We start from the raw sequence: 23,645 nt of genomic DNA, 5'->3' as shown, positions 1-23,645 counted from the left end.
TGTGGGGCGGCCTCATTTGGAGCCCCATATACAGTTCTGCTCAGCTTCTCTCCAAAAGGATCCAGCAGAACTGGGAGAAGTACAGAGGAGGGCAATCAAGTGATAGAATCCTAGAGCTGGAAGGGACCTCCAGGGTCATCTAGTCCAACCCCCTGCACTATGCAGGACACTCACAACTGCCTGCCCACCCCCAGGGACCCCAATTCCATGCCCAGAGGATGAGGGGTTCGGAAGAAGAGGTGGAGAGTCAGGGATTTCTGCATTTAGAAAAGAGATAAGAGATTGTAAAGTGATGCCTGGGGCGGAGAGAGCTGACAAAGTGCTTTTTCTCTCTCCCAAAAAGACTAGAACTCGAGGGCATCCAATGAAGTGGATGGACAGTAGGTTCAGGACAGACAAAGGAAAGACTACTTGACACAGAGAGTGAGTCAAATGTGGAATTTGCTGCCAGAGGATGTGGTGATGGCCACAGGAATGAACAGCTTTCAAAGGGGACTCGAGAGATTCATAGAGGAGAAGTCTATCAATGGCTCCTAGCCCTGGTGAATGAGAGGAGCCTCCACAATCAGGAGCAGTAAACCTCTGGATCCCCATGCCAGTAGGCAACATAGGAGATGACCTCGGACTGCTCCCTCTTGTTGGCCCTGCAGAGGAACTGGCTACCCCTGGTGCGAGACAGGATGCTGGGCTAGATGGACCCTTCCTGGGCTGGTCCAGCAGGGCTCTTCTGAGGTCCTTCTGTTCACTGAATTACCACAGTTTCCCTAATGGGATCCCTGGATTTAGTGGCAGCTTCATGAAATACTTCTGCTCCCCAGCATCCTCCTAGCAACTGTGCAGGAGGAGTCCATCCCCCTGAAGTCAGGAGCCCAAGGCTTAGGTGCCTGGGGAGTTAATGTTTAACCGAGAACCGGGGAGATTTGACAGCGGCAGGAATTTGTCATGTTGAACCTTCTTGCTGCGTAATGGCAATCACAGTGTGAGAGTCACTCTGTGTGTGTTGTCAGGCGGGGGGAGAGACATTCTCTCTGTGTTATTCTGCTGGGTGCTACAGGGTACAGGGGATCGGGAGAACCACACCCTGAAGCCACTTCAGATTCTTCCAACTCCCCCCCCCCACACACACACACACACCATGACTGAATACCCCAACTGTTTCAATGGCACGACGGACGTCTGGAGCAGGCGGCTGGTTTTTTCCTTGGGGGTTCCTCAGCTGGCCATCACCATCGTCTCGCTGGCCTTCAACTCGGCTGTCCTGGTGACTGCTGTGCTTTCCAAAGAGCTCCACAAGCCCATCTTTGTTCTGTTCTGCAACCTGGCCATCTCGGATCTTCTCTCCAGCTCCTCCAGCTTCTGGATCACCACCTTGTTTCTCCTTGACCCAGAAGGCACTGTGGTTGGGTACAGGGGCCTCCTTGTACCTTATGCCTTCTACACCATGTCGATTCTGGCCACCATCTACAACTTAGTCATCATTGGGGTTGAGCGTTACCTGGCGGTGGCTGAATGCCTGAGGATGAGATACAGGGTCACCAGAAACCAGACCCTGAGTACTGCCCTGGTCGCTTGGTTGCTTGCGTTCACCTGGGGCTTCATGCCCCTGATGGGGTGGAATTGCCTGGAGAAGAGCAATGTCTCCGCTCTTTACAGCCCTCTTTGCATCGACTACTTGATCTTGATCACTATTCCGCACTGCACAATGGCTTTAATCTTGCCGCTCTGCACGTACGTCAACATCATTGGCTTCTTGAGAAAGCAGAAGGTGACCATGGTGGCCCTGGGGCGAGCTCCAGGCACCTACAAACTGGCTGAACTCCAGGTAACCCGGACTAGTGTGTTCATCTGGCTCCTAGCCATGCTCTCCTACATGCCTTTCTTTATTGGGGTTCTGTTAGACTCAGCTTATGAAGTCTGCCCGGGTGATCTCTCTCAAGGGGTTTACGTATTCCGGAACCTTACAGCTATGATGATCAGTGTGAATTCTTTGGGGAACCCCATCATATACACTCTAAAAATGAAAAAACTGAGGGGCAGGATCAAGTTATTTAAAAACTCCTCCACCAACCGTATCCATGTGCTGGCGGTCAGACACATATAACCGTTGCTGGTGGAAGGAGCCCTGCTGATTTCCACCCAAGCATCTTGAAATAATTACACATAACTGTGTCTGTTTATGGAGGCTATAAGGAGCAGTGTTGTTTGGGGGAGCGGAATTCCTATCTTGGCACTGGAACATTTGTAATCTCAGCACCGGGGCTGGTGGACAGTTCCCCGTCCAGTCTGTCTCCTGCTGAGAGCTGGTTCTTGCTAGGAAATGTCGGATGGGGGACGATGCATGGACATAGTTGTTTGGGGAAAATTGATTTGCTGTGAATAGTTTTTGCTGTGAGTTATCTGAGCACAGAAACGCAATCGATGCCTGTTTTCTTTTTAGTCGAGAAACAGCACAAATGACTTTATAAAAAATGTAAGGGCATTATATCCAGGGAGAGAGCTACAAAAATCTAGCATGTCTTCATCCTGTCCTTCTAAGACGTTCAAGGCAGCATGCAGGGTGGTTTCCCCCCTTTGGTCCTCTCAGCAAACTTGTGGGATAGATTCAGCTGAGAGAGCACCCAGTGAGTATCACGGCTGAGGGATCATTCAAATTCTAGGCTCCCATGTTCTAGTCAGACACACCGCCCTGGTTCATTAATATTCTTAGCATACAAGCATTTCCACTATGTATTGCTCATGCATTTCTGTGGGGAGGGGGAGAGGAATCTTTCAGAGTCTGTTTTTAAGGGAATAAATGTGCATATTTTCATTTAGAAATGTAAATATACTTTTTCATATATTAAGAAATTAAATTTCAGTTTGTGTTATTACAAGTGACTGGCTGATGTGCAGTGGACACCATCACAAAATGGCTGCAGCAGGAGATGGAGCCAACCTCAAAATGTAAGGGAGGGAGCCCATATAAGACAGGAACTCATGAGTATTCCTGGTCGCAGCTTGTGGGACAGGATGCCTTTCAATGACCACAGTCCTGCTGGATAAAAGCCCCCCCCCCCAAAAAAAGAAGAGCTTTTTAAAAAAATACCACTCCTCTCACTTCCTGAAAGATTAGCTCGAGGGTGGTCCTTGGGCCAGCTTAGCCTACCTTATAGGGTTGCCCTGTGGATCAAATTGGAGAGGAAAACTAAGCCACTTTGGTTCCTACTGAGAAGAAAAGTGGGGTATAAATAAATATACAGGCGAATAAAATCTGCTTGAGAATCCTTACAGAGCCCTAACCCCAACCTGAACAAAGATATGCAGCAAAAAACAAATCAAAAACAACTGAATAATCTCTTGGAGGTTTTGGGTAAAACAACTGATCTGTTTGAGCCCACAGGAGAGATTACTTGTTTGCTTCGGCCCTGTATTGAGTTTTTAAATGAAATAATTCCTTCTTTCTGTATTATTAACCTTTGGCCAGGAAGATCCCCGTTTGCCTTACTTAATTGAATTTGTCCTGCACAGGAAGCAGCCCTTTCCCAGTGTTTGCTGATCCCTAAACATGGGCGTTGTTATAGGTATCAACCTCGTCCTCCAGCATCAGAGGCAACCAGGAGACCATCGGGACTGGTTTTGTTTAGGCTGCTCCCTTTGGATCCATTCTTTCTGTTCTCTAGGTCCGCCCCCCCCCCCTTGCCTGCTGATTATTTTTTCTGCCTTGCCTCTTCCCCTTCTTGGCTGGGTACCTACTTATGGAGCTTATCCAGAATGTCATTATGCGAGGTGCTGCATTTCTTTCTTGTCAGCCCCAACAGCCAAGCAAAACCTCCAGGTTCAAGGGCAGTCTGTCTTGCAGGAGGAAGAATTTTAAAAGGTGCTTGTTCTTGCGTCCCAGAAGTGTCTGCTTGGCCACTGCTGGAAACAAGATGCTGGCTTACAAGGGCCATTATCACGAGCCAAGCCTAGACCCTCCATGTGCAGAAGCAGTGTCCTGGGAATAGTGAAGTCAACGGGCATCTCAGCCTGTTGCGTTAAACGCAGCTCGGGGTCCGAGAGGCTGCTTTTGTTACTCCTTGTATCTATTGCCCTTAAGTTCCGGGGGAATTGTTCCTCTTGTTATTCTTCTTCCACCCTTTCTTGCCAGACTCGAACTCACTCCAACCGGCCGGTGGGCCCCGGCTGGCGATCTTCCTCCCGCCAAGGGCACTCTGCACAGGCTCTGAGGCACGGCGGGGATGCCAGCCTCCCGGCCAGGCCCATCCCCTCCAAAAACTCCCGGCATGGCCCAGCCCTCCCCGGAGCCGGGCTTCCTCGGGGGCAGAGGGCCCTCTGCGTAGGCTCAGAGGCACGCTCCTCCTGCCAGGGGCGCGGGGGCGCAAGCCGGCCTCGGGCGGGGGGGGGGCTGGGAGGGCACGTTGGACAGGCGGGATCGGAACTACGGCTCCCAGAATGCTCCGGGAAGGCGCCGCGGGGCTTGCTGGTCTCGGCCGTCCTGAACCCCCCCGGGGCGCCCAGGGTTGCCAACCTCCAGGTGGGGCCTGGCGCCGCAAAGACTTTTCGCCCCGGAGGTCGGGGCAGCCCTGCAGAGTGGGCTTTGCCCCCCCAGAGCCAGGCCCTTCCCGGCCCAAAGTTGGCATCCCTCTGGTCGCCCATGGCCGCGCATGGGGATGAGGCATGGGGGGGGGGGGCTGAACTAACTGTGGCTCTCCCGAGGTCTGGCAGGGGCTCATGGGAATTGTAGTCCACGGGGAGCCACACTTTGCGGGCAGGAGGGTGGCAGAGGCTCCGGCCTCCCCTTCCGCCCCGGAGGCAAAGGAGCAGCGACCCTCCAGCCCCCCCCCCCCCCCCGGGCTCTGCCCCAGCCCAGCCCTGAGCTGAGGGCTCAAACCCCACCCCTAACATTATTGTGACATGATCTTCTGCATGTACAATAATGCGAAATAATATGTAGGCATCCCATGGCCTTTCCCACCGTGTCATGGCATCTTCCCCAGCCCTAACCCTTCCACTAAACTAAAGCACTACCCACTGTTACCCTAATTCTAACCCCAAGTTGGGAACCCTAACCCTATTTTTACATAATTTCTACATGTAAAATAACGTGAAAAAAATATTTACGCTTCCCATGGCCTTTCCCACTATGTCATTGCATCCTTCCCAGCCCTAATCTGAGAACTCTAATCCTAACCCTAACCCAATTTTTGCATGATTTCTACATGTAAAATAAAGTCAAAAAATATTTAGACATTCCTTGGCCTTTCACACAATGTCATTGCCTCTTCCCCAGCCCTCACGCTTCCACAAAACTAAGAACCTGCACATCCTGAACCAGTTACCCTAACCCTAACCTTGAGTTGAGAACTCTAAACGTAACCCTAACCCTAATTATTACATGATTTCTACATGTAAAATAATGTGAAAAAAATTTTAACTTCCCATTTTTAGACTTTCCCAGCATGTAATTGCATTTTCCTCAGCCGTAACGCTTCCACTAAACTAAAAAACGAGCCTCTCTGAACAATCCTTACCCTAACCCTAACCCTAACCCTAAGTTGAGAACCCTAACCCTATTTTTTGAAATAATTTTAATATGTAAAATAAAATGAAAAAATACATAGACATCCCATGGCCTTCCCCAGAATGTCACTGCAACTTCCCCTGCTTTAACACCTCCACTAAACTACAAAAGCATCCACTCTGAACCATACTGACCCTTACACTAACCCTAACCCTAAATTGAGAACCCTAACTCTAATCCTAATTTTTACTCAATTTTTACATGTAAAAAATGTGAAAAAATATTTAGACATCCCATAGCCTTTCCCACAATGTCATGGCATCTTTCCCAGCCCTAATGCTTCCGCAAAACTAAAAAACTACCCACTGTGAACCATAGTTACTCCAACCCTAACCCTAAATTGAGAACCCTAATCCTAACCCTATTTTTGCCATAATGTTTACATGTAAAATAAATTGAAAAAATATTTAGACATCCTATGGGCTTTCCCAACATGTCATTGCATAGTCCCCAGCCTTAAGGCTTCGACTAAACTAAAAAATTACCCTGTCTGAACCATACCTTAACCCTAAATTGAGAACCCTAACCCTAAACCTAACCTTTTTTTTAACATAATTTTTACATTTTAAATAATGTGAAAAAATACTTAGACATCCTGTGGCCTTTCTGACCATGTCACTGCATCTTCCCCAACCCTAACACTTCCACTAAACTAGAAGAAGAAGAAGAAGAAGAAGAAGAAGAAGAAGAAGAAGAAGAAGAAGAAGAAGAAGAAGAAGTTGGTTCTTATATGCCACTTTTTTCTACCCGAAGGAGTCTCAAAGCGGCTTACATTCGCCTTCCCTTTCCTCTCCCCACAACAGACACCCTGTGGGGTGCGTGAGGCTGAGAGAGCCCTGATATCACTGCCCGGTCAGAACAGCCTTATCAGTGCCGTGGCAAGCCCAAGGTCACCCAGCTGGCTGCATCTGGGAGAGCGCAGATTCAAACCCGGCTTGCCAGATTAGAAGTCCGCACTCCTAACCACTACACCAAGATGGCTCTCAACTAAAAAACTCCCCCAAAACTAAAAAACTACCCAATCTGAACCATACCTACCCTAACCCTAACCCTGTTGAGAACTGTAACCCTAACCCTAACAATATTTTTTACATAATTTCTACATGTAAAACAATGTGAAAAAATATTTAGACATCCCATAGCATTTCCCACCATTCTGTTGCATTTTCACGAGCCCCTAATGCTTCCACTGAACTAAGAAACTACCCTCTCTGAAAGATACATAAACTAACCCAAACCCTAAGTTGAGAACCCTAACCCTAACCCTAAATTTTTATATATTTTTACATGTGAAATACTGTGAAAAGATTTTTAGATATCAGCTTTTTAGAAACTCAACCCCTCCAAGGCGGAGGTCCTGTGGTTGGGCCATAGGGGAGCAGACCAGGAAGCGCCCTTACCCTCTCTGGCCGGGACGCAACTCAACATCGCGTCTTAGGCCAGAAATTTGGGGGTGACTATTGATGCCTCACTAACAGGTCAAGCAGGCCAGGCATTTTTCCATCTCCACCAGGCTCGGCTACTAGCACCCTACCTGTCCCCTGAACACCTGGCCACAGTGATCCATGAGACGGTCACCTCCAGATTAGATTTCTGTACCTCGCTCTACACTGGCCTGCCTCTGGGCTGGAAACTGCAATTGATCCAAAATGCGGCTGCTAGGGTCCTCACAGCTACACCATGGATGGCCCACATCCAGCCAGTGCTGAGGCAGCTGCACTGGTTACCGGTTGCCTTCCGGATCAGGTTCAAGGTTTTGGTTTTGACCTTCAAGGCCATCTGTGGTCTGGGCCCAGCATATATAAGGGACCGCCTGTCACCCTACGACCCCGCAGGGCCTTACGCTCTGCGGTGGCTAACCTATTGGTCATTCCCGGTCCCAAGGAAGCTTGCTGGCCTCGACCAGGGCCAGGGCCTTTTTGGTCCTGGCCCCGACCTGGAGAAATGAGCTCCCGGAAGAGCTGCAGGCCCTACCAGCATTCCGTGGGGCCTGCAAGACGGAGCTCTTCCGCCAGGCTTATGGTTGAAGCCGGGCAGCGAGAGAGATCCGCCCCCCCCTTCACAAACTGGCGGTAGCGAGTGTCAGCTTCCCTCCACCTCCCTGCAATTGAGGATGCGGAGACTGGATGATGAGGATTATGCCATCACTGGTTGATTTTTATTGTTGACCAATTGGTTATTAATTACTGTTTAATTTTATTGTTCATTGCCATGGATTTTAGGGGATGTGAGCCGCCTCGAGCCTTCGGGGGGAGGCGGGATACAAATAATAATAATTTAGACATCCCGTGGCCTTTCCCACCATGTCACGGCATCTTCCCCAGCCCCGATGCATATACTAAACTAAACGACCCACTGTGGAGCATAGTTCCCCTGCCCTCCCTGGTGGAGTGAGCTCTGGGAAGAGCTGCGGGCCCTGCAAGACGGAGCTCTCCTGCCAGGTCGGTGTTGAGGGCAGCACGCTAAGGCCGATCTGACCCCCCTTCTGAACCACCTGCGGCGGCTCAAGACACCCCCCTAGGTCTACCCCGGAGGTAGTGTGGAGCGCACCTAAATTGGTTTTCATTGCAGTACATCTTGGGTTTTAGTATATGTGATTTTACAAAATTTTTAGGGGTAATTTTATTGGGGCTTTTATGTATTTATATTTTGTAATCCACCACGAGCCTTCTGGATGTGGCGGGATAAAAATCTAATAAATATATAAATAAACGTTAACCCTAAGTTGAGAACCCTAACCCTAATCCTAACCCAATTTTTTGACATAACTTTTACATGTAAAATACTGTGAAAAGAAAAAAAAAAGATTTAGACATCCCATGGAATTTCCCACCATGTCACTGTATGTTTCCGAGCCCTAACACTTCCACTAAAATAAAGAACTATGTACTTACCATAACACTAACCCTACGTTGAGAACACTAACCCTAGCCCTAATATTTTACATAATAATATTTACATGTAGAAAAATGTGAACAAATATTTAGACGTCCCATGGCCTTTCCCACCGTGTCACGGCATCTTCCCCAGCACTTACGATTCCACTAAGCTAAAAAACCGCCCGCCCTGAGCCATACGCACCCTAAACCTAGCCCTCAGTTGAGAACCCTAACTGTTACGCTAGCCCCATTTTTACATAATGTCTACATGTAAAATAATGTGAAAAAATATTTAGACATCCCATGCCATTTCCCAACATGTCACTGCCTCTTCCCCAGCCCTTACGCTTCCATTAAACTTAAAAACGACCCACGCTGGATCAAAGTGACCGTCACCCTAACCTTATATTGAGAGCCCTGACCCTAAACCTAATTTTTACATAATGTCTACATGTAAAATAAAGTGAAAAAAATATTTAGATATCCCGCGGCCTTTCCCACTATGTCATTGCATCTTCCTCAGCCTTAAGGCTTCCACTAAACTAAAAAAACTACTCTCTCTGAACCATACTTACCCTAACCCTAAGTTGAGAACCCAAACCCTATTTTGACATCATCCTTACATGACAAAACCTTATCTCTTTTTTCAAGAACACGTTTTATAGAGGCCTGTTTGTAGATTGATCACCATTGTTATTATCTATTGTTAAATGTTGCTATATTTGTTAGTTCTTTCTGTTTGAGGTAATTAGAATATGATTTTTAGAATTAAAAAAATTAAAAGGACCCTCTACCTGCGTGAACTGGGCTGGGAGAGGAAGAAAAACCAGGAAATGGAGCTTTCTGCAGAGCACAGCCCACCCCCGGCCTGCCTCCTTCCGGAGGAGAGTTTCCATTCCAGGCTGCTCCAGCAATGAAGGCCGAGCCAGCGGGCTTCACTGACCCTCCATCGCAGAGATGGCAAAACGAACACAAGCCCCTCCCCCCGGCTCACCCCATCTTCTCTCTGATCATATCCTGGAGCAATGACCTCATTTAGGGAAGTGGCCGACTGTCCTTGAATCTCTGCCCTTGATCTTTTTGTAGCTCCCCCCCCCACACACACACACACACACCCTCTTTTAGTCACTGGAAAATCAGTGGAGCCAAGTGCTACAGAAACTGTGAGCAAGTAGGTATACACACACACACACACGTGCGCATCATTTCCTCCATTCATACAATCCATTCTTTTCTGCAGTCAAAAGGAAACAGCAGGGTTGTGGGGGGAGGGAGACGACCGCATAGCAGGCAAGGAACGGGATGGGCTAAGAATAGACACCATCAGAGTCTGCAGGGGGGAGGGCTGACTTGTGCCAGTGGGAGGCTGCTGGAGAGGCAGAGGGGATGGAGCCTGGGACTCTCTTGGAGTCCTGCTGCTGCGAAGGGCTGGCCTGCTGAACCCAAGAGGCTTCCAGACTCAGAGCCGCCCCTGGCCCCCTTCAGACTTACTCCCATGCATTATTTGCAGAAGTGCATGGGCCACCGAGCAAATGGCTTCCACAGCAGCAGGCCGTTGGGGGCAAAGCCAGGTGGACGGTCAAGGACATTCACTGGCTAGTGTCGCATCATCACAATTGAACTTGGTAAGATCAACGAGAAACACCGTTTAACCCGAAACCTGCAGCACCCTAAATCCGACTGAACCAGGCACCTTCTGCGGTCAAGGCAAGAGCGCTGTCACTGAATCTCCTGAACTAATTGCCGCTTTTATTTTTGTAGGGATCTCTGCCACACCTTACTACAATTGTTTCTAATTAAGTAGCATACCATCGTTTTCTTGGCCAGTCATAATCTGAGGGGAGATTTTCCCCATATTCTCCCCACCACACTGCTTGCCTCCTTCTTACGCCCCCAACCTTCCCAGCTGTTTCCCCTGGAGACAAAACAAGAGTGACCCAAATGCCGGGCCCATTGCGGGACCAACTGGGCTTTTGACCAAAGGCATCATCCACTCACAGAGCTAGTGGTGACCTTCCAGAAAGTTGCAAAGAAACTCTGTCCTGGAAAGTTTTATTTTAATCAAAACTAAAATTAATTATGATGGGGCTGAGACTCATAATTTTTAACGGTGTGGTTTTTATGGTTCAATTGAATTTTATTATTGTGAACCACTTCAAGCCCATATGGGGACGGTTGGTATACAAATTAATTAACGTGTGGTTCTTTAAGTCCTTGCCTTCTAAATATTGAATTCCAAAATATGCATGTTGGTTTTCAGTGCAGACAGAGAATAGAATCATAGACTCATGGAGTTGGAAGGAACCTCCAGGGTCATCCAATCCCCTGCAGAATGCAGGAAACTCAGAAATGCCCACCCACCCACAGTGACCCCAATTGCATTCCCAGATGAGGCCTGGAGGAAATTTGCCTCCCAACCCCAAAGTGGGAATCGGCATTTCCCTGGGCCACAACCCTCAAGCACCGACACAACCCCCTCTGCCCACCCACTCAAAATCTGCCTCGGTTCACAGAAGCAGCCTTTCTGTCAGGTGGCTCTCCAGCCTCTGCTTTAAAACTTCCAAAGAAGGAGAACCCACCACCTCCCGAGGAAGCCTGTTCCACTGAGGAACTGCTCAAACTGTTAGGAACTACTTCCAAGAGTTTAGTCAAAAATAATTTTGAATTAATTTCAACTCATTGGTTCTGGTCTAACCCTCTTGAGCAACAGAAAACAACTCTGCTCCCTCTTCCTAAATTAACTCTCACCCATTCAGAAAACCCTTCCACGGTTCTTGTTTGGTGTTTTAATTATATGCTGTAAACAGCCTTGAGCCACGAGGAAAGGGGGGATAGAATTTCAAAAAATATAAAGCACACAAATCTTAACTTGGGGAATTTGGATGCATTTCTTTGCACCACAGTCCCAAATCTTTTTAGCTCAGAAGCAAATTCCTCAGTCCAGGGTGTAAACTGCACGGAGCTTTTATTCCAACCCCAGGTTGATTCAGTCCCTGCCGTCTACACAGAATGCAATTTCCGTTTGGATTTTGGGCGATTTAAATTTTCCTTCTGCAGCAAGAAGGATTGATCCGGAGTGACCCTACTTTTATTGTCTCAGACTGCTTTTAACCCTCAATATTTTTCAAATCTGGATTGGGAAAGCAATCTGGTAGAGAACCTCTGATAGGCCACACCTGGTCATGTGACAAGCTTGCCTTAAAGGAGAAGCCCCTAATTTCTCTCAACTTCTGTGGGTCCTGGATTTTTTCTCCCTTCCCTGCTTTTTTTGATCCTCTCCCCCCCCTCCAAGAAGAGAAAGAGGCTCCCTGCTCGGCTCCTCTCCCCCCCTTCAAGAAAAGAAAGAAAGAGGCTTGGCTCCCCCCCCCCCTTCTGAACTACCCTAACCACGTGCAGAAGACTTTCCTGTTTCAATGGGGGGGGGGGGGAGAGGAAGACCCGAGTTCAAAGTGATCTGGATTCAACAGGATTGACAATGGAATAAACAAAGTAAGTGCAGACTCTGCCCAGGAAGCGGAGAACAAGAAGCGGCCAAGTATTGTCGGTGGATTCTGCTCTAGCCGATGGCTCCTCTCCTTCCCGCCTGAGGCCAAAGATTCAAGAGTCGTGCCTGGGAACAGATGCTATTTTGCGGCATTTATTTCAAACGGCTGGAAGGTCTTTGCGGGAGGGGTCAGCCTTGTAGCTACGAAGCAGAAACCGTTTTTCACACAGAACGTAAATAAAGAACCAATAAAAGAAAGAGGTGACGTAACAGCCCATTCACAGGGCCATGGGAAAGATCCCGCTCGGCTTTTTTGCTCGCCCACCTTAGAAACGTCACGGTGACTGGTGGAAAGAGAAGGGGCTCTTTGGCTTTAAATAGTTCGCTGAATTATTGATGGTCAATACGCGGTTTATGCGACATAAATTATTCAAATAAAAATCATGCTTCTCCTGCTTGTGCCGAGAGCCACCTGGTTCCTCAACAGGGAGCTCCCCCCCCCCAACGGGCAACCTGGAATTCCTCCGGCCCACCCGCCCCCCCCCCCGCTGTTCCTGGCCGCCTCCTCTCTCCAAGGGGCGGGGGGCGGGGGGGAGGGCCGAGTGGATGCAGCGGGGAGCCCTCGGAGGGGCCCGCCAGGCGCTTCCCGGGATCGCTCGGCCCCGCCCCGCCCCGCCCCGCCCCGCCCCGCTCAGCACCAAGGACAGCGGCCGCCCTCCCCCCCTCCCTCCCTCCCTGCCTGGGCCGAGGGGCGGGGCGGGGGCGGGGCCTCCGGGAGGGGAGGGGGAGGCGCCGGCGGCTCCGGCCCTGCTCGACGGAGGAGGCTGTGGCGGCGGCCCTGCCAGGTAGGCTCCCCGGGGCGGTGGGGGGGGGGGGCTGCGGAGGGGCCTTCCGACTGGGGCCTGCCCGGGGAGCGCGGCGCTGCTGGGCCCGGAGGCGGCGGGGGGCGGGCGGGAAGGGTCGGGGGGGGGGCCGGGCAGAGCAATGGGGGCCCCTTGAGAGAGACCTCGCCCCCGGCCCACCTGGCCGGCTCGTCGTGCGAGGAACCCGCCTCCTCCTCCTCCTCCCCCCCCCCGAGACCGAAGGCGGCGGCGGCGCAGGGGGCGAGCATCGCTTCCCCGGGGGGGGGGGGGCTCGAGGCCCCCGCGCGTGTTTGGGCTCGGGGTGGGGGGGTGGGGGGGTGGGAGGCCCCGGTGGGCAAACAGGTGTTTGCTGTGCGGGTTGCCAGACCGACGCGCCCTGGGGAGCCCCCCCCCGCCCTTGCCCTTGCCCTTGCCCGGGAGCTGGGGGGAGGGGCGGGGGGGGGCTTGTTTCTTGCTGGTTTGTGGGGCTGATCCCCCCCCCCCGGGGGCCGGTTTCGTGCTCTAGCCCAGCCCGAGCGGGGCCCCGCAGGCACAGTCGCCCTCCGCCCCGCCGCGCTGCCTGAACCGCCCGCCGCGTCCCTGCCTGGGGGGAGGGGGGAGGGGGGGCCTCGGGCCTCCTGGGCAGGGCGGGCGGGTCCCGGGGCCGACAAGGCTCCGGCTGGCTCCGCGGGGCAGGGAGGCCGGGCCACATCATCGCCCCACATCATCGCCCCGGAGGAGCAGCCGGGCTCTCCCCGCCGGGCCCGAGCGACGGAGGCCGAGACTGTTGCGCCGAGTCCGCAGAATGCGCCTCCCGCCCGCCTCTGCTTACAAACTTCCCACCCCCTCCCGAGGAAGCCTCTTCCGCCGAGGAAACGCTCTGACTGGCAGGAACTTCTTCCGGATGGTCAGCTGGGAATTCCTTTGAATTAATCTCATTGCTTTGGTTCTGGTCGGAGCCTTTGTGGCCACAGAAAAAAATGGTGCTCCATCTTCTCCATGACAACTCTTCAAGTATTTGGTTATCCTATCACCTCTTCGTCTCCTCTCCAGGCTAAGGAGACCAAGCTCCCCAACCTTCCATCATGTGTCTCCAAACCCCGCACCATCTCCATAGCCCTCTTCTGCACATGCTCCAGTTTCCCTTCATCTTCCTTCAATTGTGGTGCCCAAAACAGAACACAGGCGGGATATAAGTCGATGAATGAATGAATTAATTAATATATACAATACAATAAAAATTAAATAAATGACAAGAGACAGGTAACCAAACATGTTTCAACCCCCTTAGGGTCTTCTTCAGTGGTCTAATATTTCAGTGCACTCATGTGTTGTCAGAATGGGGACTGTAAGGTGGTAAACAAGATGAACGGGGAGGCTCCCACACTAATGAAAAGTTCTCAGATATATTTCTTGGAGTCCCCAATTAGAATATTTATTCTTCAGACTGCCGCCCTTATAGAACGTCCTCTCCGAGCCTGAGAGTCTTCTCAAAGGGTCTCATGGAATGTAGTTTCCCACCTTATAGTCCCCATCATTACATCGCATGAGTGCATTTAAAGAATAGACCACTTATTTATTTATGTTTGGACTTATATCCTGCCACTCGCAAGAGACTCATGGCAGATCGCAATTATAAAATCTCATAGACCAATAAAACCCCTATAAACTCCCCAAGAAGCGCCACCAAACTGGCAGCCAAATACCCCATCCTTCCCGAGGAGACCGACCGAGGGGTGGGGCACTTAGATGTGTTAAAATCTTTTGGATTTGTGCAATAGTGCATGATATATGTTAATGTTTTTAAGTTTTATATGTGCATATGTATTGAAATAAATATTTGCATTTTGATATTTAATATATCTATTCTGCTGCTGCTCAACCCTAGAATCCTAGAGTTGGAAGGGACCTCATGTCATGCCCCAGTGATCCCCCCCACACACACACACCCCAAAAAAACCCCCCAGAATCCAGCCTGGCCTGGAGGGAGCTCACCTGCCCTTGCACAGCAGCCCTCAGCGATTCCCTGGGGGTGCCAGGAAGGGCCCCAAGAGGCGATCCCTGAGGGCCTCCTCCCATCACGCCTCTCCAAGAAGCTGGTGAGCCATTTACAGGCACCCAGTGGGTGAAATCTGTCAGCCAGTGCTCGCTCCACCTAACAGTCACTGGATCCATGCTGCATTTTGTCAACTTCACCATAAGAATTTCACCTGGAACCTTATCAAAAGTCTTACTGAAATCAAGGCAAACTATGTCCACAGGATTCCACTGTGCCAGAATCCTGGGTATTCTGCCCTGTGTGTGTTTTTTTTATTGAGCTCAGTGACTGATGTATGGAGCTGTCGGCCTTGCCTGGTCAGTGATGTTTCCCAGGGCTGGTTCCCTTCACACCTCAAGGCCACATTCCCTCCCTTGTACATTATGGGCTTCTGTTTCCCACAACATGGCTGGGGAGATGTTACACTCCCTTTGACTTAGTTCGCCCTTCTGTGCCTGGTACCCTGATTAGATTAGTCTTCCTCTGAAATCCGAGGGAGGGAAGGGGATGTTCCTATGTTTTATATATGTGAATTTCTGCTTGTAACCCCAGTTCTGCCTATTTTGTTCTTGGATGATTTTGCTTGAGAATAAAGAGACTTTCCGAAATAGAAGTTTTCGTGTCAACAAGACACCCTGATCTAGAAAGGTAGTAACTTTCTCAAAAAAAGTCATAAGGTTAGTCTCACCTGACTTGTTCTGACATGACTTTTTCATGACTTGTTCCTAGCTTGTGTACAAAGGTTGGGTCACTTTTTTCCCTCTTTTGTTGTTTCATTTTAGTAATTACAGCAATCTGCTCTAGCTTCTCAAGGACCAACTGTTTGATGATTTGTTCTAAAATTTTACCAGCAACAGACATCAAGCTGACGGGTCAGTAGTGACCTGGAAGATGGGGACAATATTTGCCCGCCTCCAATCTTCTGGCACTTCACCTGTTCTCCAAGACTTGTCAAAATAATGGATAGAGGCTCAGAAATTACATCTGGAAGTTCTTCTAGAACCCTTGGATGCAATTCATCTGGCCCTTTAAAGAAACTTGGTGTTTATGGACTAACCCTACAGTGATCCTAGGCCTCAACTCCCCTCTCTCATCACATGAAATGATTTTGCCACATTGTGCATGATTCCCCTCACAAGAGAAGACTGAGAAGTAGGAATTGAGCAGGTCAGCCATCTCTTCATCACCTGTTATATTGTCACTTTCTGGTCCCCGCAGTAGTCCTACCATGTCCCTATTCGTTTTCCTACTTTGAGGGTTCGGCTGTGTTCAGTTTTGGTCTCCACAGTTGAAGAGGGATGCAGACAAACTGGAACATGTCCACGGGAAGGCAACAAAGGTGGTGAGGGATTTAGAGACCAAGACATATGAGGAAAGGTTGTGGGAGCTTGGTCTGTTTAGCCTGGAGAGGAGACGACTGAGAGGGGATCTGATAGCCATCTTCAAGTTCTCCATCTTTGGAGATTTTTAAACAGAAGCTGGATGGCCATCTGACGGAGAGGCTGATTCTCTGCCCCAGCCCAGGACATCCAGACAGGCTTTTCTTGCTATAGTGCTGGAGGGTGGGACCCCCTGGGTGGGGGATATTCCCAGAATGCATTTGGAGTAAATCAAGGGAGGTTCTCTGAGTGGCTGAACCTCCAGCTTGAACTCCTGGCGACCGGACCCATGGTCTGCTTGCCTGGTGTGATCAGGCCACTGAGCTTTCAACAGGTTGCTTACCTGTTTGTTGACCCCTTTGCACACATCCTCCCTCAGCAGGCTGCTTCAGCGCCCTCCTTCCCAAGGCCCCAGCAATTCACACACGCACCTTCTCACACGGCCACTTGAGCGTCTACGCAGCCACCAGTCGTAGCAGTTAGCCCTCAACCGATGCTGTGCTGGGGGGGACCCCCCTAAGTAATCCTTAGCGATGACTGACAGTCTGTTTGGGCCAGCAGCATTTTGGTAAGCATTTGAGGCCTCCGTTGCAGAACCAAACAGACCCAGAGGTCAGCATTATGTCACTGCCAAATGGAGCCAGTGTGGCTGTCTAACCCCTGCAGAGCACAATGCACCAGTCCCCTGTGATCCACAACCCACACACACACACACACACACACACAACCCGGTCTGTTGGGAAATGGGCAAGACCCCCTTGCCAGAGGAATGGGCCTGCTCCTGGTGGGAGGGCAGCCTGTGGGCTTTCCTGAAAGCAGCAGCTGAGCCGTGTCTCTTCACTCCAGGTGCCAACTGCTGACTTGCTTGCAATGGAGCTGCGGTCCCTGGAGGGCCAGATCCAGAGTGTGCAGAGGCACGTGGCCTTCCTGAAGAAGGAGCAGAGGAGCCTCCTCCATGACCTGCACTTGGAGATCCTGCGTTTGCAGAAACACTGCACAGGTCAGTCCCCGAGGGCACGCCTGACTCTGCTCGGGGGTCTTTCGCTGGAAGTGTCGCTCTGTGTCCTCAGCGCTAAGGAGTATCCAGACGGCTATTACGCAGGGGTCACGCCTTGATTAACAAATTGCAATCAGACAGAACAAGACAAATTTGCAGTTATAATACATTCACAAGTATCATCATCATATCACATAAAAGGGAAATTGTGACCAAGGATGACTCCCCAGTTAAGCAGCATGCCCGGTGGTCCAATGGAACTGCCCAGCAACCACTGATGAAACCGGACTGCCTTTTTCCTATTGGTGGAATATCCCCCACTCAGAGCCAATTGCGGCTCCTGCTCAGGATTCTGCACCAGACTAAGGCGAGGACCTCAGCTCTTCTGGGCCTGCCTGCCTGCCACGGAGGCCTTCCTGTGGGCCCCTCCCCCTCTGGCTGTGGCCACGAGTGTCTCCCCCCCCCCCAACTCCCACCCCCACCAGCCACAGGCTTGGCCTCTGCACCAGCTACAGTGTTGAAGAACTGGCTTTATTGCTCATCACAATTAACCATCCATTTTATATAGTTTGTGGGCAGATTAGTTTTCATTCTAAGAGACAGAAACTGACAAACATCTTTAAATAGGACAGGGTCCTATTAAATAAAAGAGTAAGGCCACCTGGGGAGGAGTTAGGGCGGGCCCTGTCCGGGATAAAAACTCAGAGGGCCCAATCAGGAGCCACGAAGCGGCTCCTGATTGGGCCCTCCGAGAGTCCATCCAGGGCCAAGCAGCCAATGGGGAGGCGCGCAAAGTGCCTTCCTATTGGCCCTTCACCAGGACAGACCAAAATTCCATTCACCCAGCCCAGTCTGGCTGCCAGTCTGCTCCTGACCACCGCCGGGAGAGGAGGTCAGTAGGGCTGCCAAGGGGGATGAGAACAGAGGCTGCACCAGCCCTTTTCACCCCAAGGCTGTCCTAACTGCCATGTCCAACTGCAAATTGCCTCAGAACCCTGACAGAGCTGGCAGGAGGCTGCAGAGTGCGCTTCCCTTCCCCTCCCTCCCTTCAGGCTTCCTGCGAATGAGCCTCTGACAGGCCCTGACTGAGGGGAGGGAAGCATTTCCAAGAGCAATGCAGGGGAGCCTGAGGGCCTTCCTTTTGAGGGGGGGGGACTTTCCCCTTCTGCCAAACAGTTGGCTGACAGGGAGGCTACAGAAAAGCCCCTTCTCACTTAAAATACTGCTCTGCCCGGAGGTTAGACACAGCCAAGCCATGTGTCTTTCTTCTTTGCAACTCTCTGCAGATTTGAGGCCACTGCACAGCGTTACTCTGCAGAGGAAGCTGGCCCTTTTGTCTCCTGTTTCATCTGCACAACAACCCTGTGCAGTAGGCCTCAAGTCTTTCAATTCAACAACAACCTGTGTGGGAAGCCTTAAATGTTTCTTCTCTACCACAACCCTGTCCAAAGTAGCCCTTTCTGCCTGGGGAGCTGATCTTTATACTCTGCAGGTGAGCTGTAATTCCAGGAGCTCTCCAGGCCACACCTGTAGGTTGGCTACCCCTGGGTTGGAAATATTCCTGGAGGTTTGGAGGTGGGACTTCAAAATCGTACAATGCCTCAGAGTCCAGCCTTCAAATGAGCCATTTTTGCCTGCAGTTGGTAGGGAGTGGTGCAGGAGTGTCCCTCCTGGCCTATGGGTTATGGCCAGCCCTTACCAGCAACTGTTTGTATTCTGGGGCACAGACAGGCAGACCAGCATCAATCCTGTGAGTCGGGAAAGTGCAGGAAGATCTAAATAAATATTTACAGCCTGAAACTAAATAGAGAACAAGTAAATGTTTGGAGACACATCATAACTGAAATAGTAACTGGCAAATAACCTTGGCCTGGCAAATAAAAAAAACAGTATTAAAAACCTTACTAAGGTCAAGACTGCTGTGCACAGACAGTCTTAGGGTTGCCAGCTTCCCTGTGAGGCTCGCTACCCCACCTCCCTCATGGGGAGTCTGCTATGGGGAGAGAAAGGGAAGACGATTGGAAAATGCTTTGAGACACCTGAGGCCTGCTGGGTCACTGCGGCCCATTCCCAGTTCTCTCAAATCTCTCACAACCCTACATACCTCACAGGTTGTCTATTGTGGAGAGACAAATGGAAAAGGTGTTTGTAAACCGCTTTAAGACTCCTTTGGGTAGTAAGCAATAGGGTACAAAAATCCATTCTTCTAAGGAGCAACCATGAAAGAAGCATGTGGGCACATAACATTTTACCAACAGTGAAAACATGGGAGATAGAGGGAACAGGGTGGACACCTGTGTACTGTGACTACCCCATGTGTATTAGGGCAGAGGGGCATTTCGGTGAATGTGGCCTAATTCACACAAGAAGGGAAATGACGCAGAACTGGGGGGAATTGGTTGCCATGTAATCTTCCCCTAAGAAGAGTCTCCAGTCTGATTTTCCCTTCACATATCTGAGGACATGGCTCTGGAAAGCTCATCTGTAACCACTGTGCCACAATTCCCAAAGGTCAGTCCTCTCCCACAATCAACGAACAATCCACACCACAGGTTCTTGACTCCCATCTCTCCACACCCATGGCCTCATTTGCCACCATGCCACCACAACCTCCCACACAACACACATGACAACCCCATGCCCTTACAGACTGGACAACTCCTCCCCTTCCTCTTCCCACTGCCAAGCTCTAGCACCCGTTGTCTTCTTGGAGACAACGGGCTTTGCCCCTAGTTTCAGTATAATTCCTCCCCAGATGATCAATACACTGCCCACTTGAAAACTCCACCGTTCCCTTTCACAATCCTGCCCCCTCACATATCGTGCTTTTAACACAGGGGTAGTCAAACTGCGGCCCTCCAGATGTCCATGGACTACAATTCCCATGAGCCCCCTGCCAGCATTCGCTGGCAGGGGGCTCTTGGGAATTGTAGTCCATGGACATCTGGAGGGCCGCAGTTTGACTACCCCTGTTTTAACAGATCTTTTAAAAGTCCTGTTAATCCTGTGGGCCCTTTGCTGAAAATATCTAATGGCCACTCAGGCGAAACGGCCTGCAAGTCTTCCTTCCCCTGGGGCCACCAAGTGGGTCTGGATCAGCTTCTTTGTGGTTCCTCTTGTGTATTTTCTGAAGCACCCTCAGTTCCAGTGAGATGGAGGAAGGTCAAGGTTTGCTGCTTGTTTCAGGGAAGAAGGACAGGAGTATCAGGAAACACCAGGGCACTCAAGGGTCTTACTTTAGGGGTCACTGCACTGAATTATACACAGGGTGAACGTATGCCAGGCATTAGAGAGACAGGCCTGTTCTAGCCATTGCCCAATAAAGGAACAGGTGGCTTTTGGGGGGGAATTGTAGAATTTGCCTCCTTGAAGAATTTGAAGGAATTTCTGGCAAAGCAGGGATCTTTTAGTGCAGTGGTCCCCAACCACCATGAGCCGCCGCAAACGTGCAGGTCCGTACATGTGCGTTTGCGCGGGGCTGCCGTGCATGTGCAGGCCCCCGGGTTGCCCTCTCCCCCCATTCCTTGGCAGCAGGCCGCAACATTTAAAAGGTTTCGGACCACTGTTTTAGTGTATATTCTCCCAACCTGAATCTGCTTTCTGAGTGAAAATAGATAAAACAACAACCTATGATTTAAAGCATGTTCATGATCAGGATGATGGGCCATTAGCTAAATTTGATTTGAAAGCAGTCCACTTGAAAAAAATGTATTCCCGTATGAATAGCACCATCTCCATCAGGATGAAAAGGATCCAGGTGAATTGATAACCAGATCGTGGGAGGGAATGGCTGGGGGGAAGCCCTGCCTGTGTCCTTCACCTGTCCACAGAGGGTTTTCTGCAGAGCTTGTTTTCTCCTCTGTCTACACTGCTTCACATTTATCGCGTTTGTATCCGTGCCGGTGGAGCGACAATTGTACTTTCAGCACAACTGCAATCGTGCATTTGACTGAGGCCAAGAGCATTAAATTTACAAACTGCTGTCAAAAGGAGAGCAGCCAGCAGCTGAAAACAAAAGGGAAATTCCAGAAATAGACCAATTAATAGAAAGTGTGGGAAAGGGAACCTAGTTTCTTTTGGAAACAGTGGGTTTTGAACCCTGGAGTGGTCCTCCACTGGGGACTGGCACGTGGCACCCAGGGAGGCTCCCCGGAAGCCTGGGCCCCTGAGAGCGGGTGCTGACCTCCTCCACCCAACCAGGCCTGGGTGCGCTGGATGGCCCCAACGGTGCAGTGGGCCCCCAATGATGCACATGGCATTTGTGGGATGGCTGTGATTTGTGTGGCTTTAGAAAAATGTGAGATGTATCCTCTCCTATAGCTGATGTGAGGTTATTACCCTGATCCAAAGATTCCTCAGTTTAGCAAAGGGCATGTAGTTGGGGTACTGTTTTGGCTGATTTTACTGTAGTTTAATAAACCAGGTTTGGTTGGCCTGACCTAGTTGTCATGTCACCTACTGGAAGATGAAAATGCGATGGGGAATCACAAATGGCACTCTGGTTTATGACTGGTATTTACAATAGACCTAGTCTGGCTTCATACGATGAGTTAGTTTGGCACTACAGGGCAGACGGAAAGGCCATGGGGAAAGGGGAGGTGACCTTCCAGAGTTCCTGAACAGCAATGACAATGACAGTGCATGGCAAAGTTTGAGACCCAGGTTGAGTTGGCATGGCCCAGTTATCCTGTTGCAACCCAACATGGAAGTGCCAGGGGGGAAGGGGAACTCTGGAGTTCATGACCAGCATCTCTAATTGCCATGCATGCTGTAGTTTGTGTTGGTCGGGTACTCCCTGGTGGAGTTGGCACTGCCCAGTTATCACATTGGCGCTGGCCAGCCATCTGTCCATTCCAGCCTCCATCCCTAAACAAGGCATGCTTTGGACAACTGCAGGGAGGGGCTGAGTCACTGTACATGGTCCACATTGACAATCCAGGATGCTGGGGAATCTGGTTAAATACGCAGGGAAGGGTTTTTGACACTGACATTTGCATGAAAGGACATGATGAGAAGATGGATGATTTAGGATGCTCTGGGCTGACCCTGCGCTTGGACTAGGGGGTGGGACTAGATGGCCTGTTTGGCCCCTTCCCACTCTATGATTCTATGATTCTATTCTATGAACACGGTGGGGCTAGTCAAACTCATTATGGGGTGAATCACCAGTCCCATGGTTGTCAGATGTCCAAGAGTGAAACATGAAGGCAGTGGAGGATGAGTTCCATAGACTTCATGATAGCCTGGGAGGGTCCACCCAACTGCTCCCAATAAGCATATTGTTGAAGAAAATTTATTGAGGATATAATGGTGCTAACATCTCTACATCCTTTGCTAAGACTAAAGACTAAACACCCAGAAACCATTGCTCCATCTTAACTAAAAACAACCCCCAACTTCCCCCACCTGGAATCATAGAGTTCGAAGGGACCTTCAGAATCATCTAGTCCAACCTCCTGCAGAATGCAGGAAATATACAACTACCTGCCCACCCACAGTGACTCCAATTGCATAGCAGATGATGCCCACCCCCCATAAAAACCCCAGAATCCTTGGCCAGTCATTTCCCTTCTTGTGTGAATTAGGCCATAGACACCAAAATGTCCCCTTGCCCTAATCCACATGGGGTAGTCACAGTACACAGGTGTCTGCCCTGCTCATTCTGTCTCCATTTTTTCACTGTTGATAAAATGTTCTGTGCCCACATGCTTCTTTCATGGTTGCGCCTTAGAAGAAGAAGAACTGGGGGTTTTGTAGCCTGGTTTACTACCCAAAGGAGTCTCAAAGCGGTTTAAACACCTTTTCCCTTCGTCTCCCCTCAATAGATGACCTATCAGGGATGTGGGGCTGTGAGAGGCCTGAGAGAACTGGGAAATTGCTGCAGTAGCCCAGCAGGCCTCAGATGTCTCAAAACAGTTTCCAATCATCTTCCCTTCCTCTCCCCATAGCTTTCCTTTTATGCTTTCCTTTGAGGGGGGTAGCTTTTCCCTTTTGCCAAACCACTGCCTGATAGAAAAGCCCCTTCTCACTTAAAATACTGCTCTTGCCACCCTCACTGCTGGAGGGAAGAAACAGTGTTTCTGCAGAGTTGAGGCCTACTGCACAGGGTTGTTGTGCAGATGAATCAGGAGGCAAAAGAACCTCCACAACAGCATCCATTGGGCTGGGAGTTGGGCCGGCAAGCCCTCACACCGCCTCAGCGAGGCAGAGTGAGGGCTTCCTGGCCTAAGGGGGAAAGGATTTTTGTAGCTAGGTGATCCGAGGACTGATAGGGCACTAGTAGCTTAGCTTGACATAGATGGGGAAATGCTGTGTGATCTACTCTGGTGACCTGTACCTCTATTGATAGGGGAGCATCAAGAATCACCCCCAAATCCCTGGCCTTGGGTATGATCTTAAGTTGCACCCCTGCCAGGTTGGGGGGTGCACTTCCTGGTCTGGCCCCTTCCTCCCTAGCCACAGGACC

At 50.4% G+C, this 23,645-nt stretch overlaps 2 protein-coding genes across 3 annotated transcripts in view; both read left to right on the top strand.

Annotated features, from left to right (window-relative positions):
• Positions 1-1,079: 1,079 nt before the first annotated feature.
• On the top strand, positions 1,080-2,101 carry LOC143824801 (lysophosphatidic acid receptor 1-A-like). Its single transcript, XM_077312507.1, has one exon. It carries the CDS (start codon positions 1,136-1,138, stop codon positions 2,099-2,101), a length of 966 nt encoding a protein of 321 aa, XP_077168622.1. The 5' UTR covers positions 1,080-1,135.
• A 10,546-nt stretch (positions 2,102-12,647) lies between these two features.
• CCDC92B (coiled-coil domain containing 92B) overlaps positions 12,648-23,645 on the top strand; it is a 55,067-nt gene continuing 44,069 nt past the window's right edge. Inside the window, exons 1-2 of one of the 2 annotated variants that reach the window (XM_077312258.1) lie at positions 12,648-12,768; positions 17,029-17,182. In XM_077312258.1, the coding sequence (XP_077168373.1) occupies positions 17,053-17,182 (130 nt within the window). In that variant the 5' untranslated portion in view covers positions 12,648-12,768; positions 17,029-17,052. Of the gene's footprint in view, positions 12,769-17,028; positions 17,183-23,645 lie in introns of those variants that run through there. The other variant, XM_077312259.1, reaches the window with a different exon arrangement.

The sequence above is a fragment of the Paroedura picta genome, chromosome 15 (genome assembly GCF_049243985.1).
Source record: "Paroedura picta isolate Pp20150507F chromosome 15, Ppicta_v3.0, whole genome shotgun sequence".
NCBI lineage: Eukaryota > Metazoa > Chordata > Lepidosauria > Squamata > Gekkonidae > Paroedura > Paroedura picta.
Note: the sequence above shows the minus strand (reverse complement) of the source record. Positions and strands in the feature narration are given on the sequence as shown.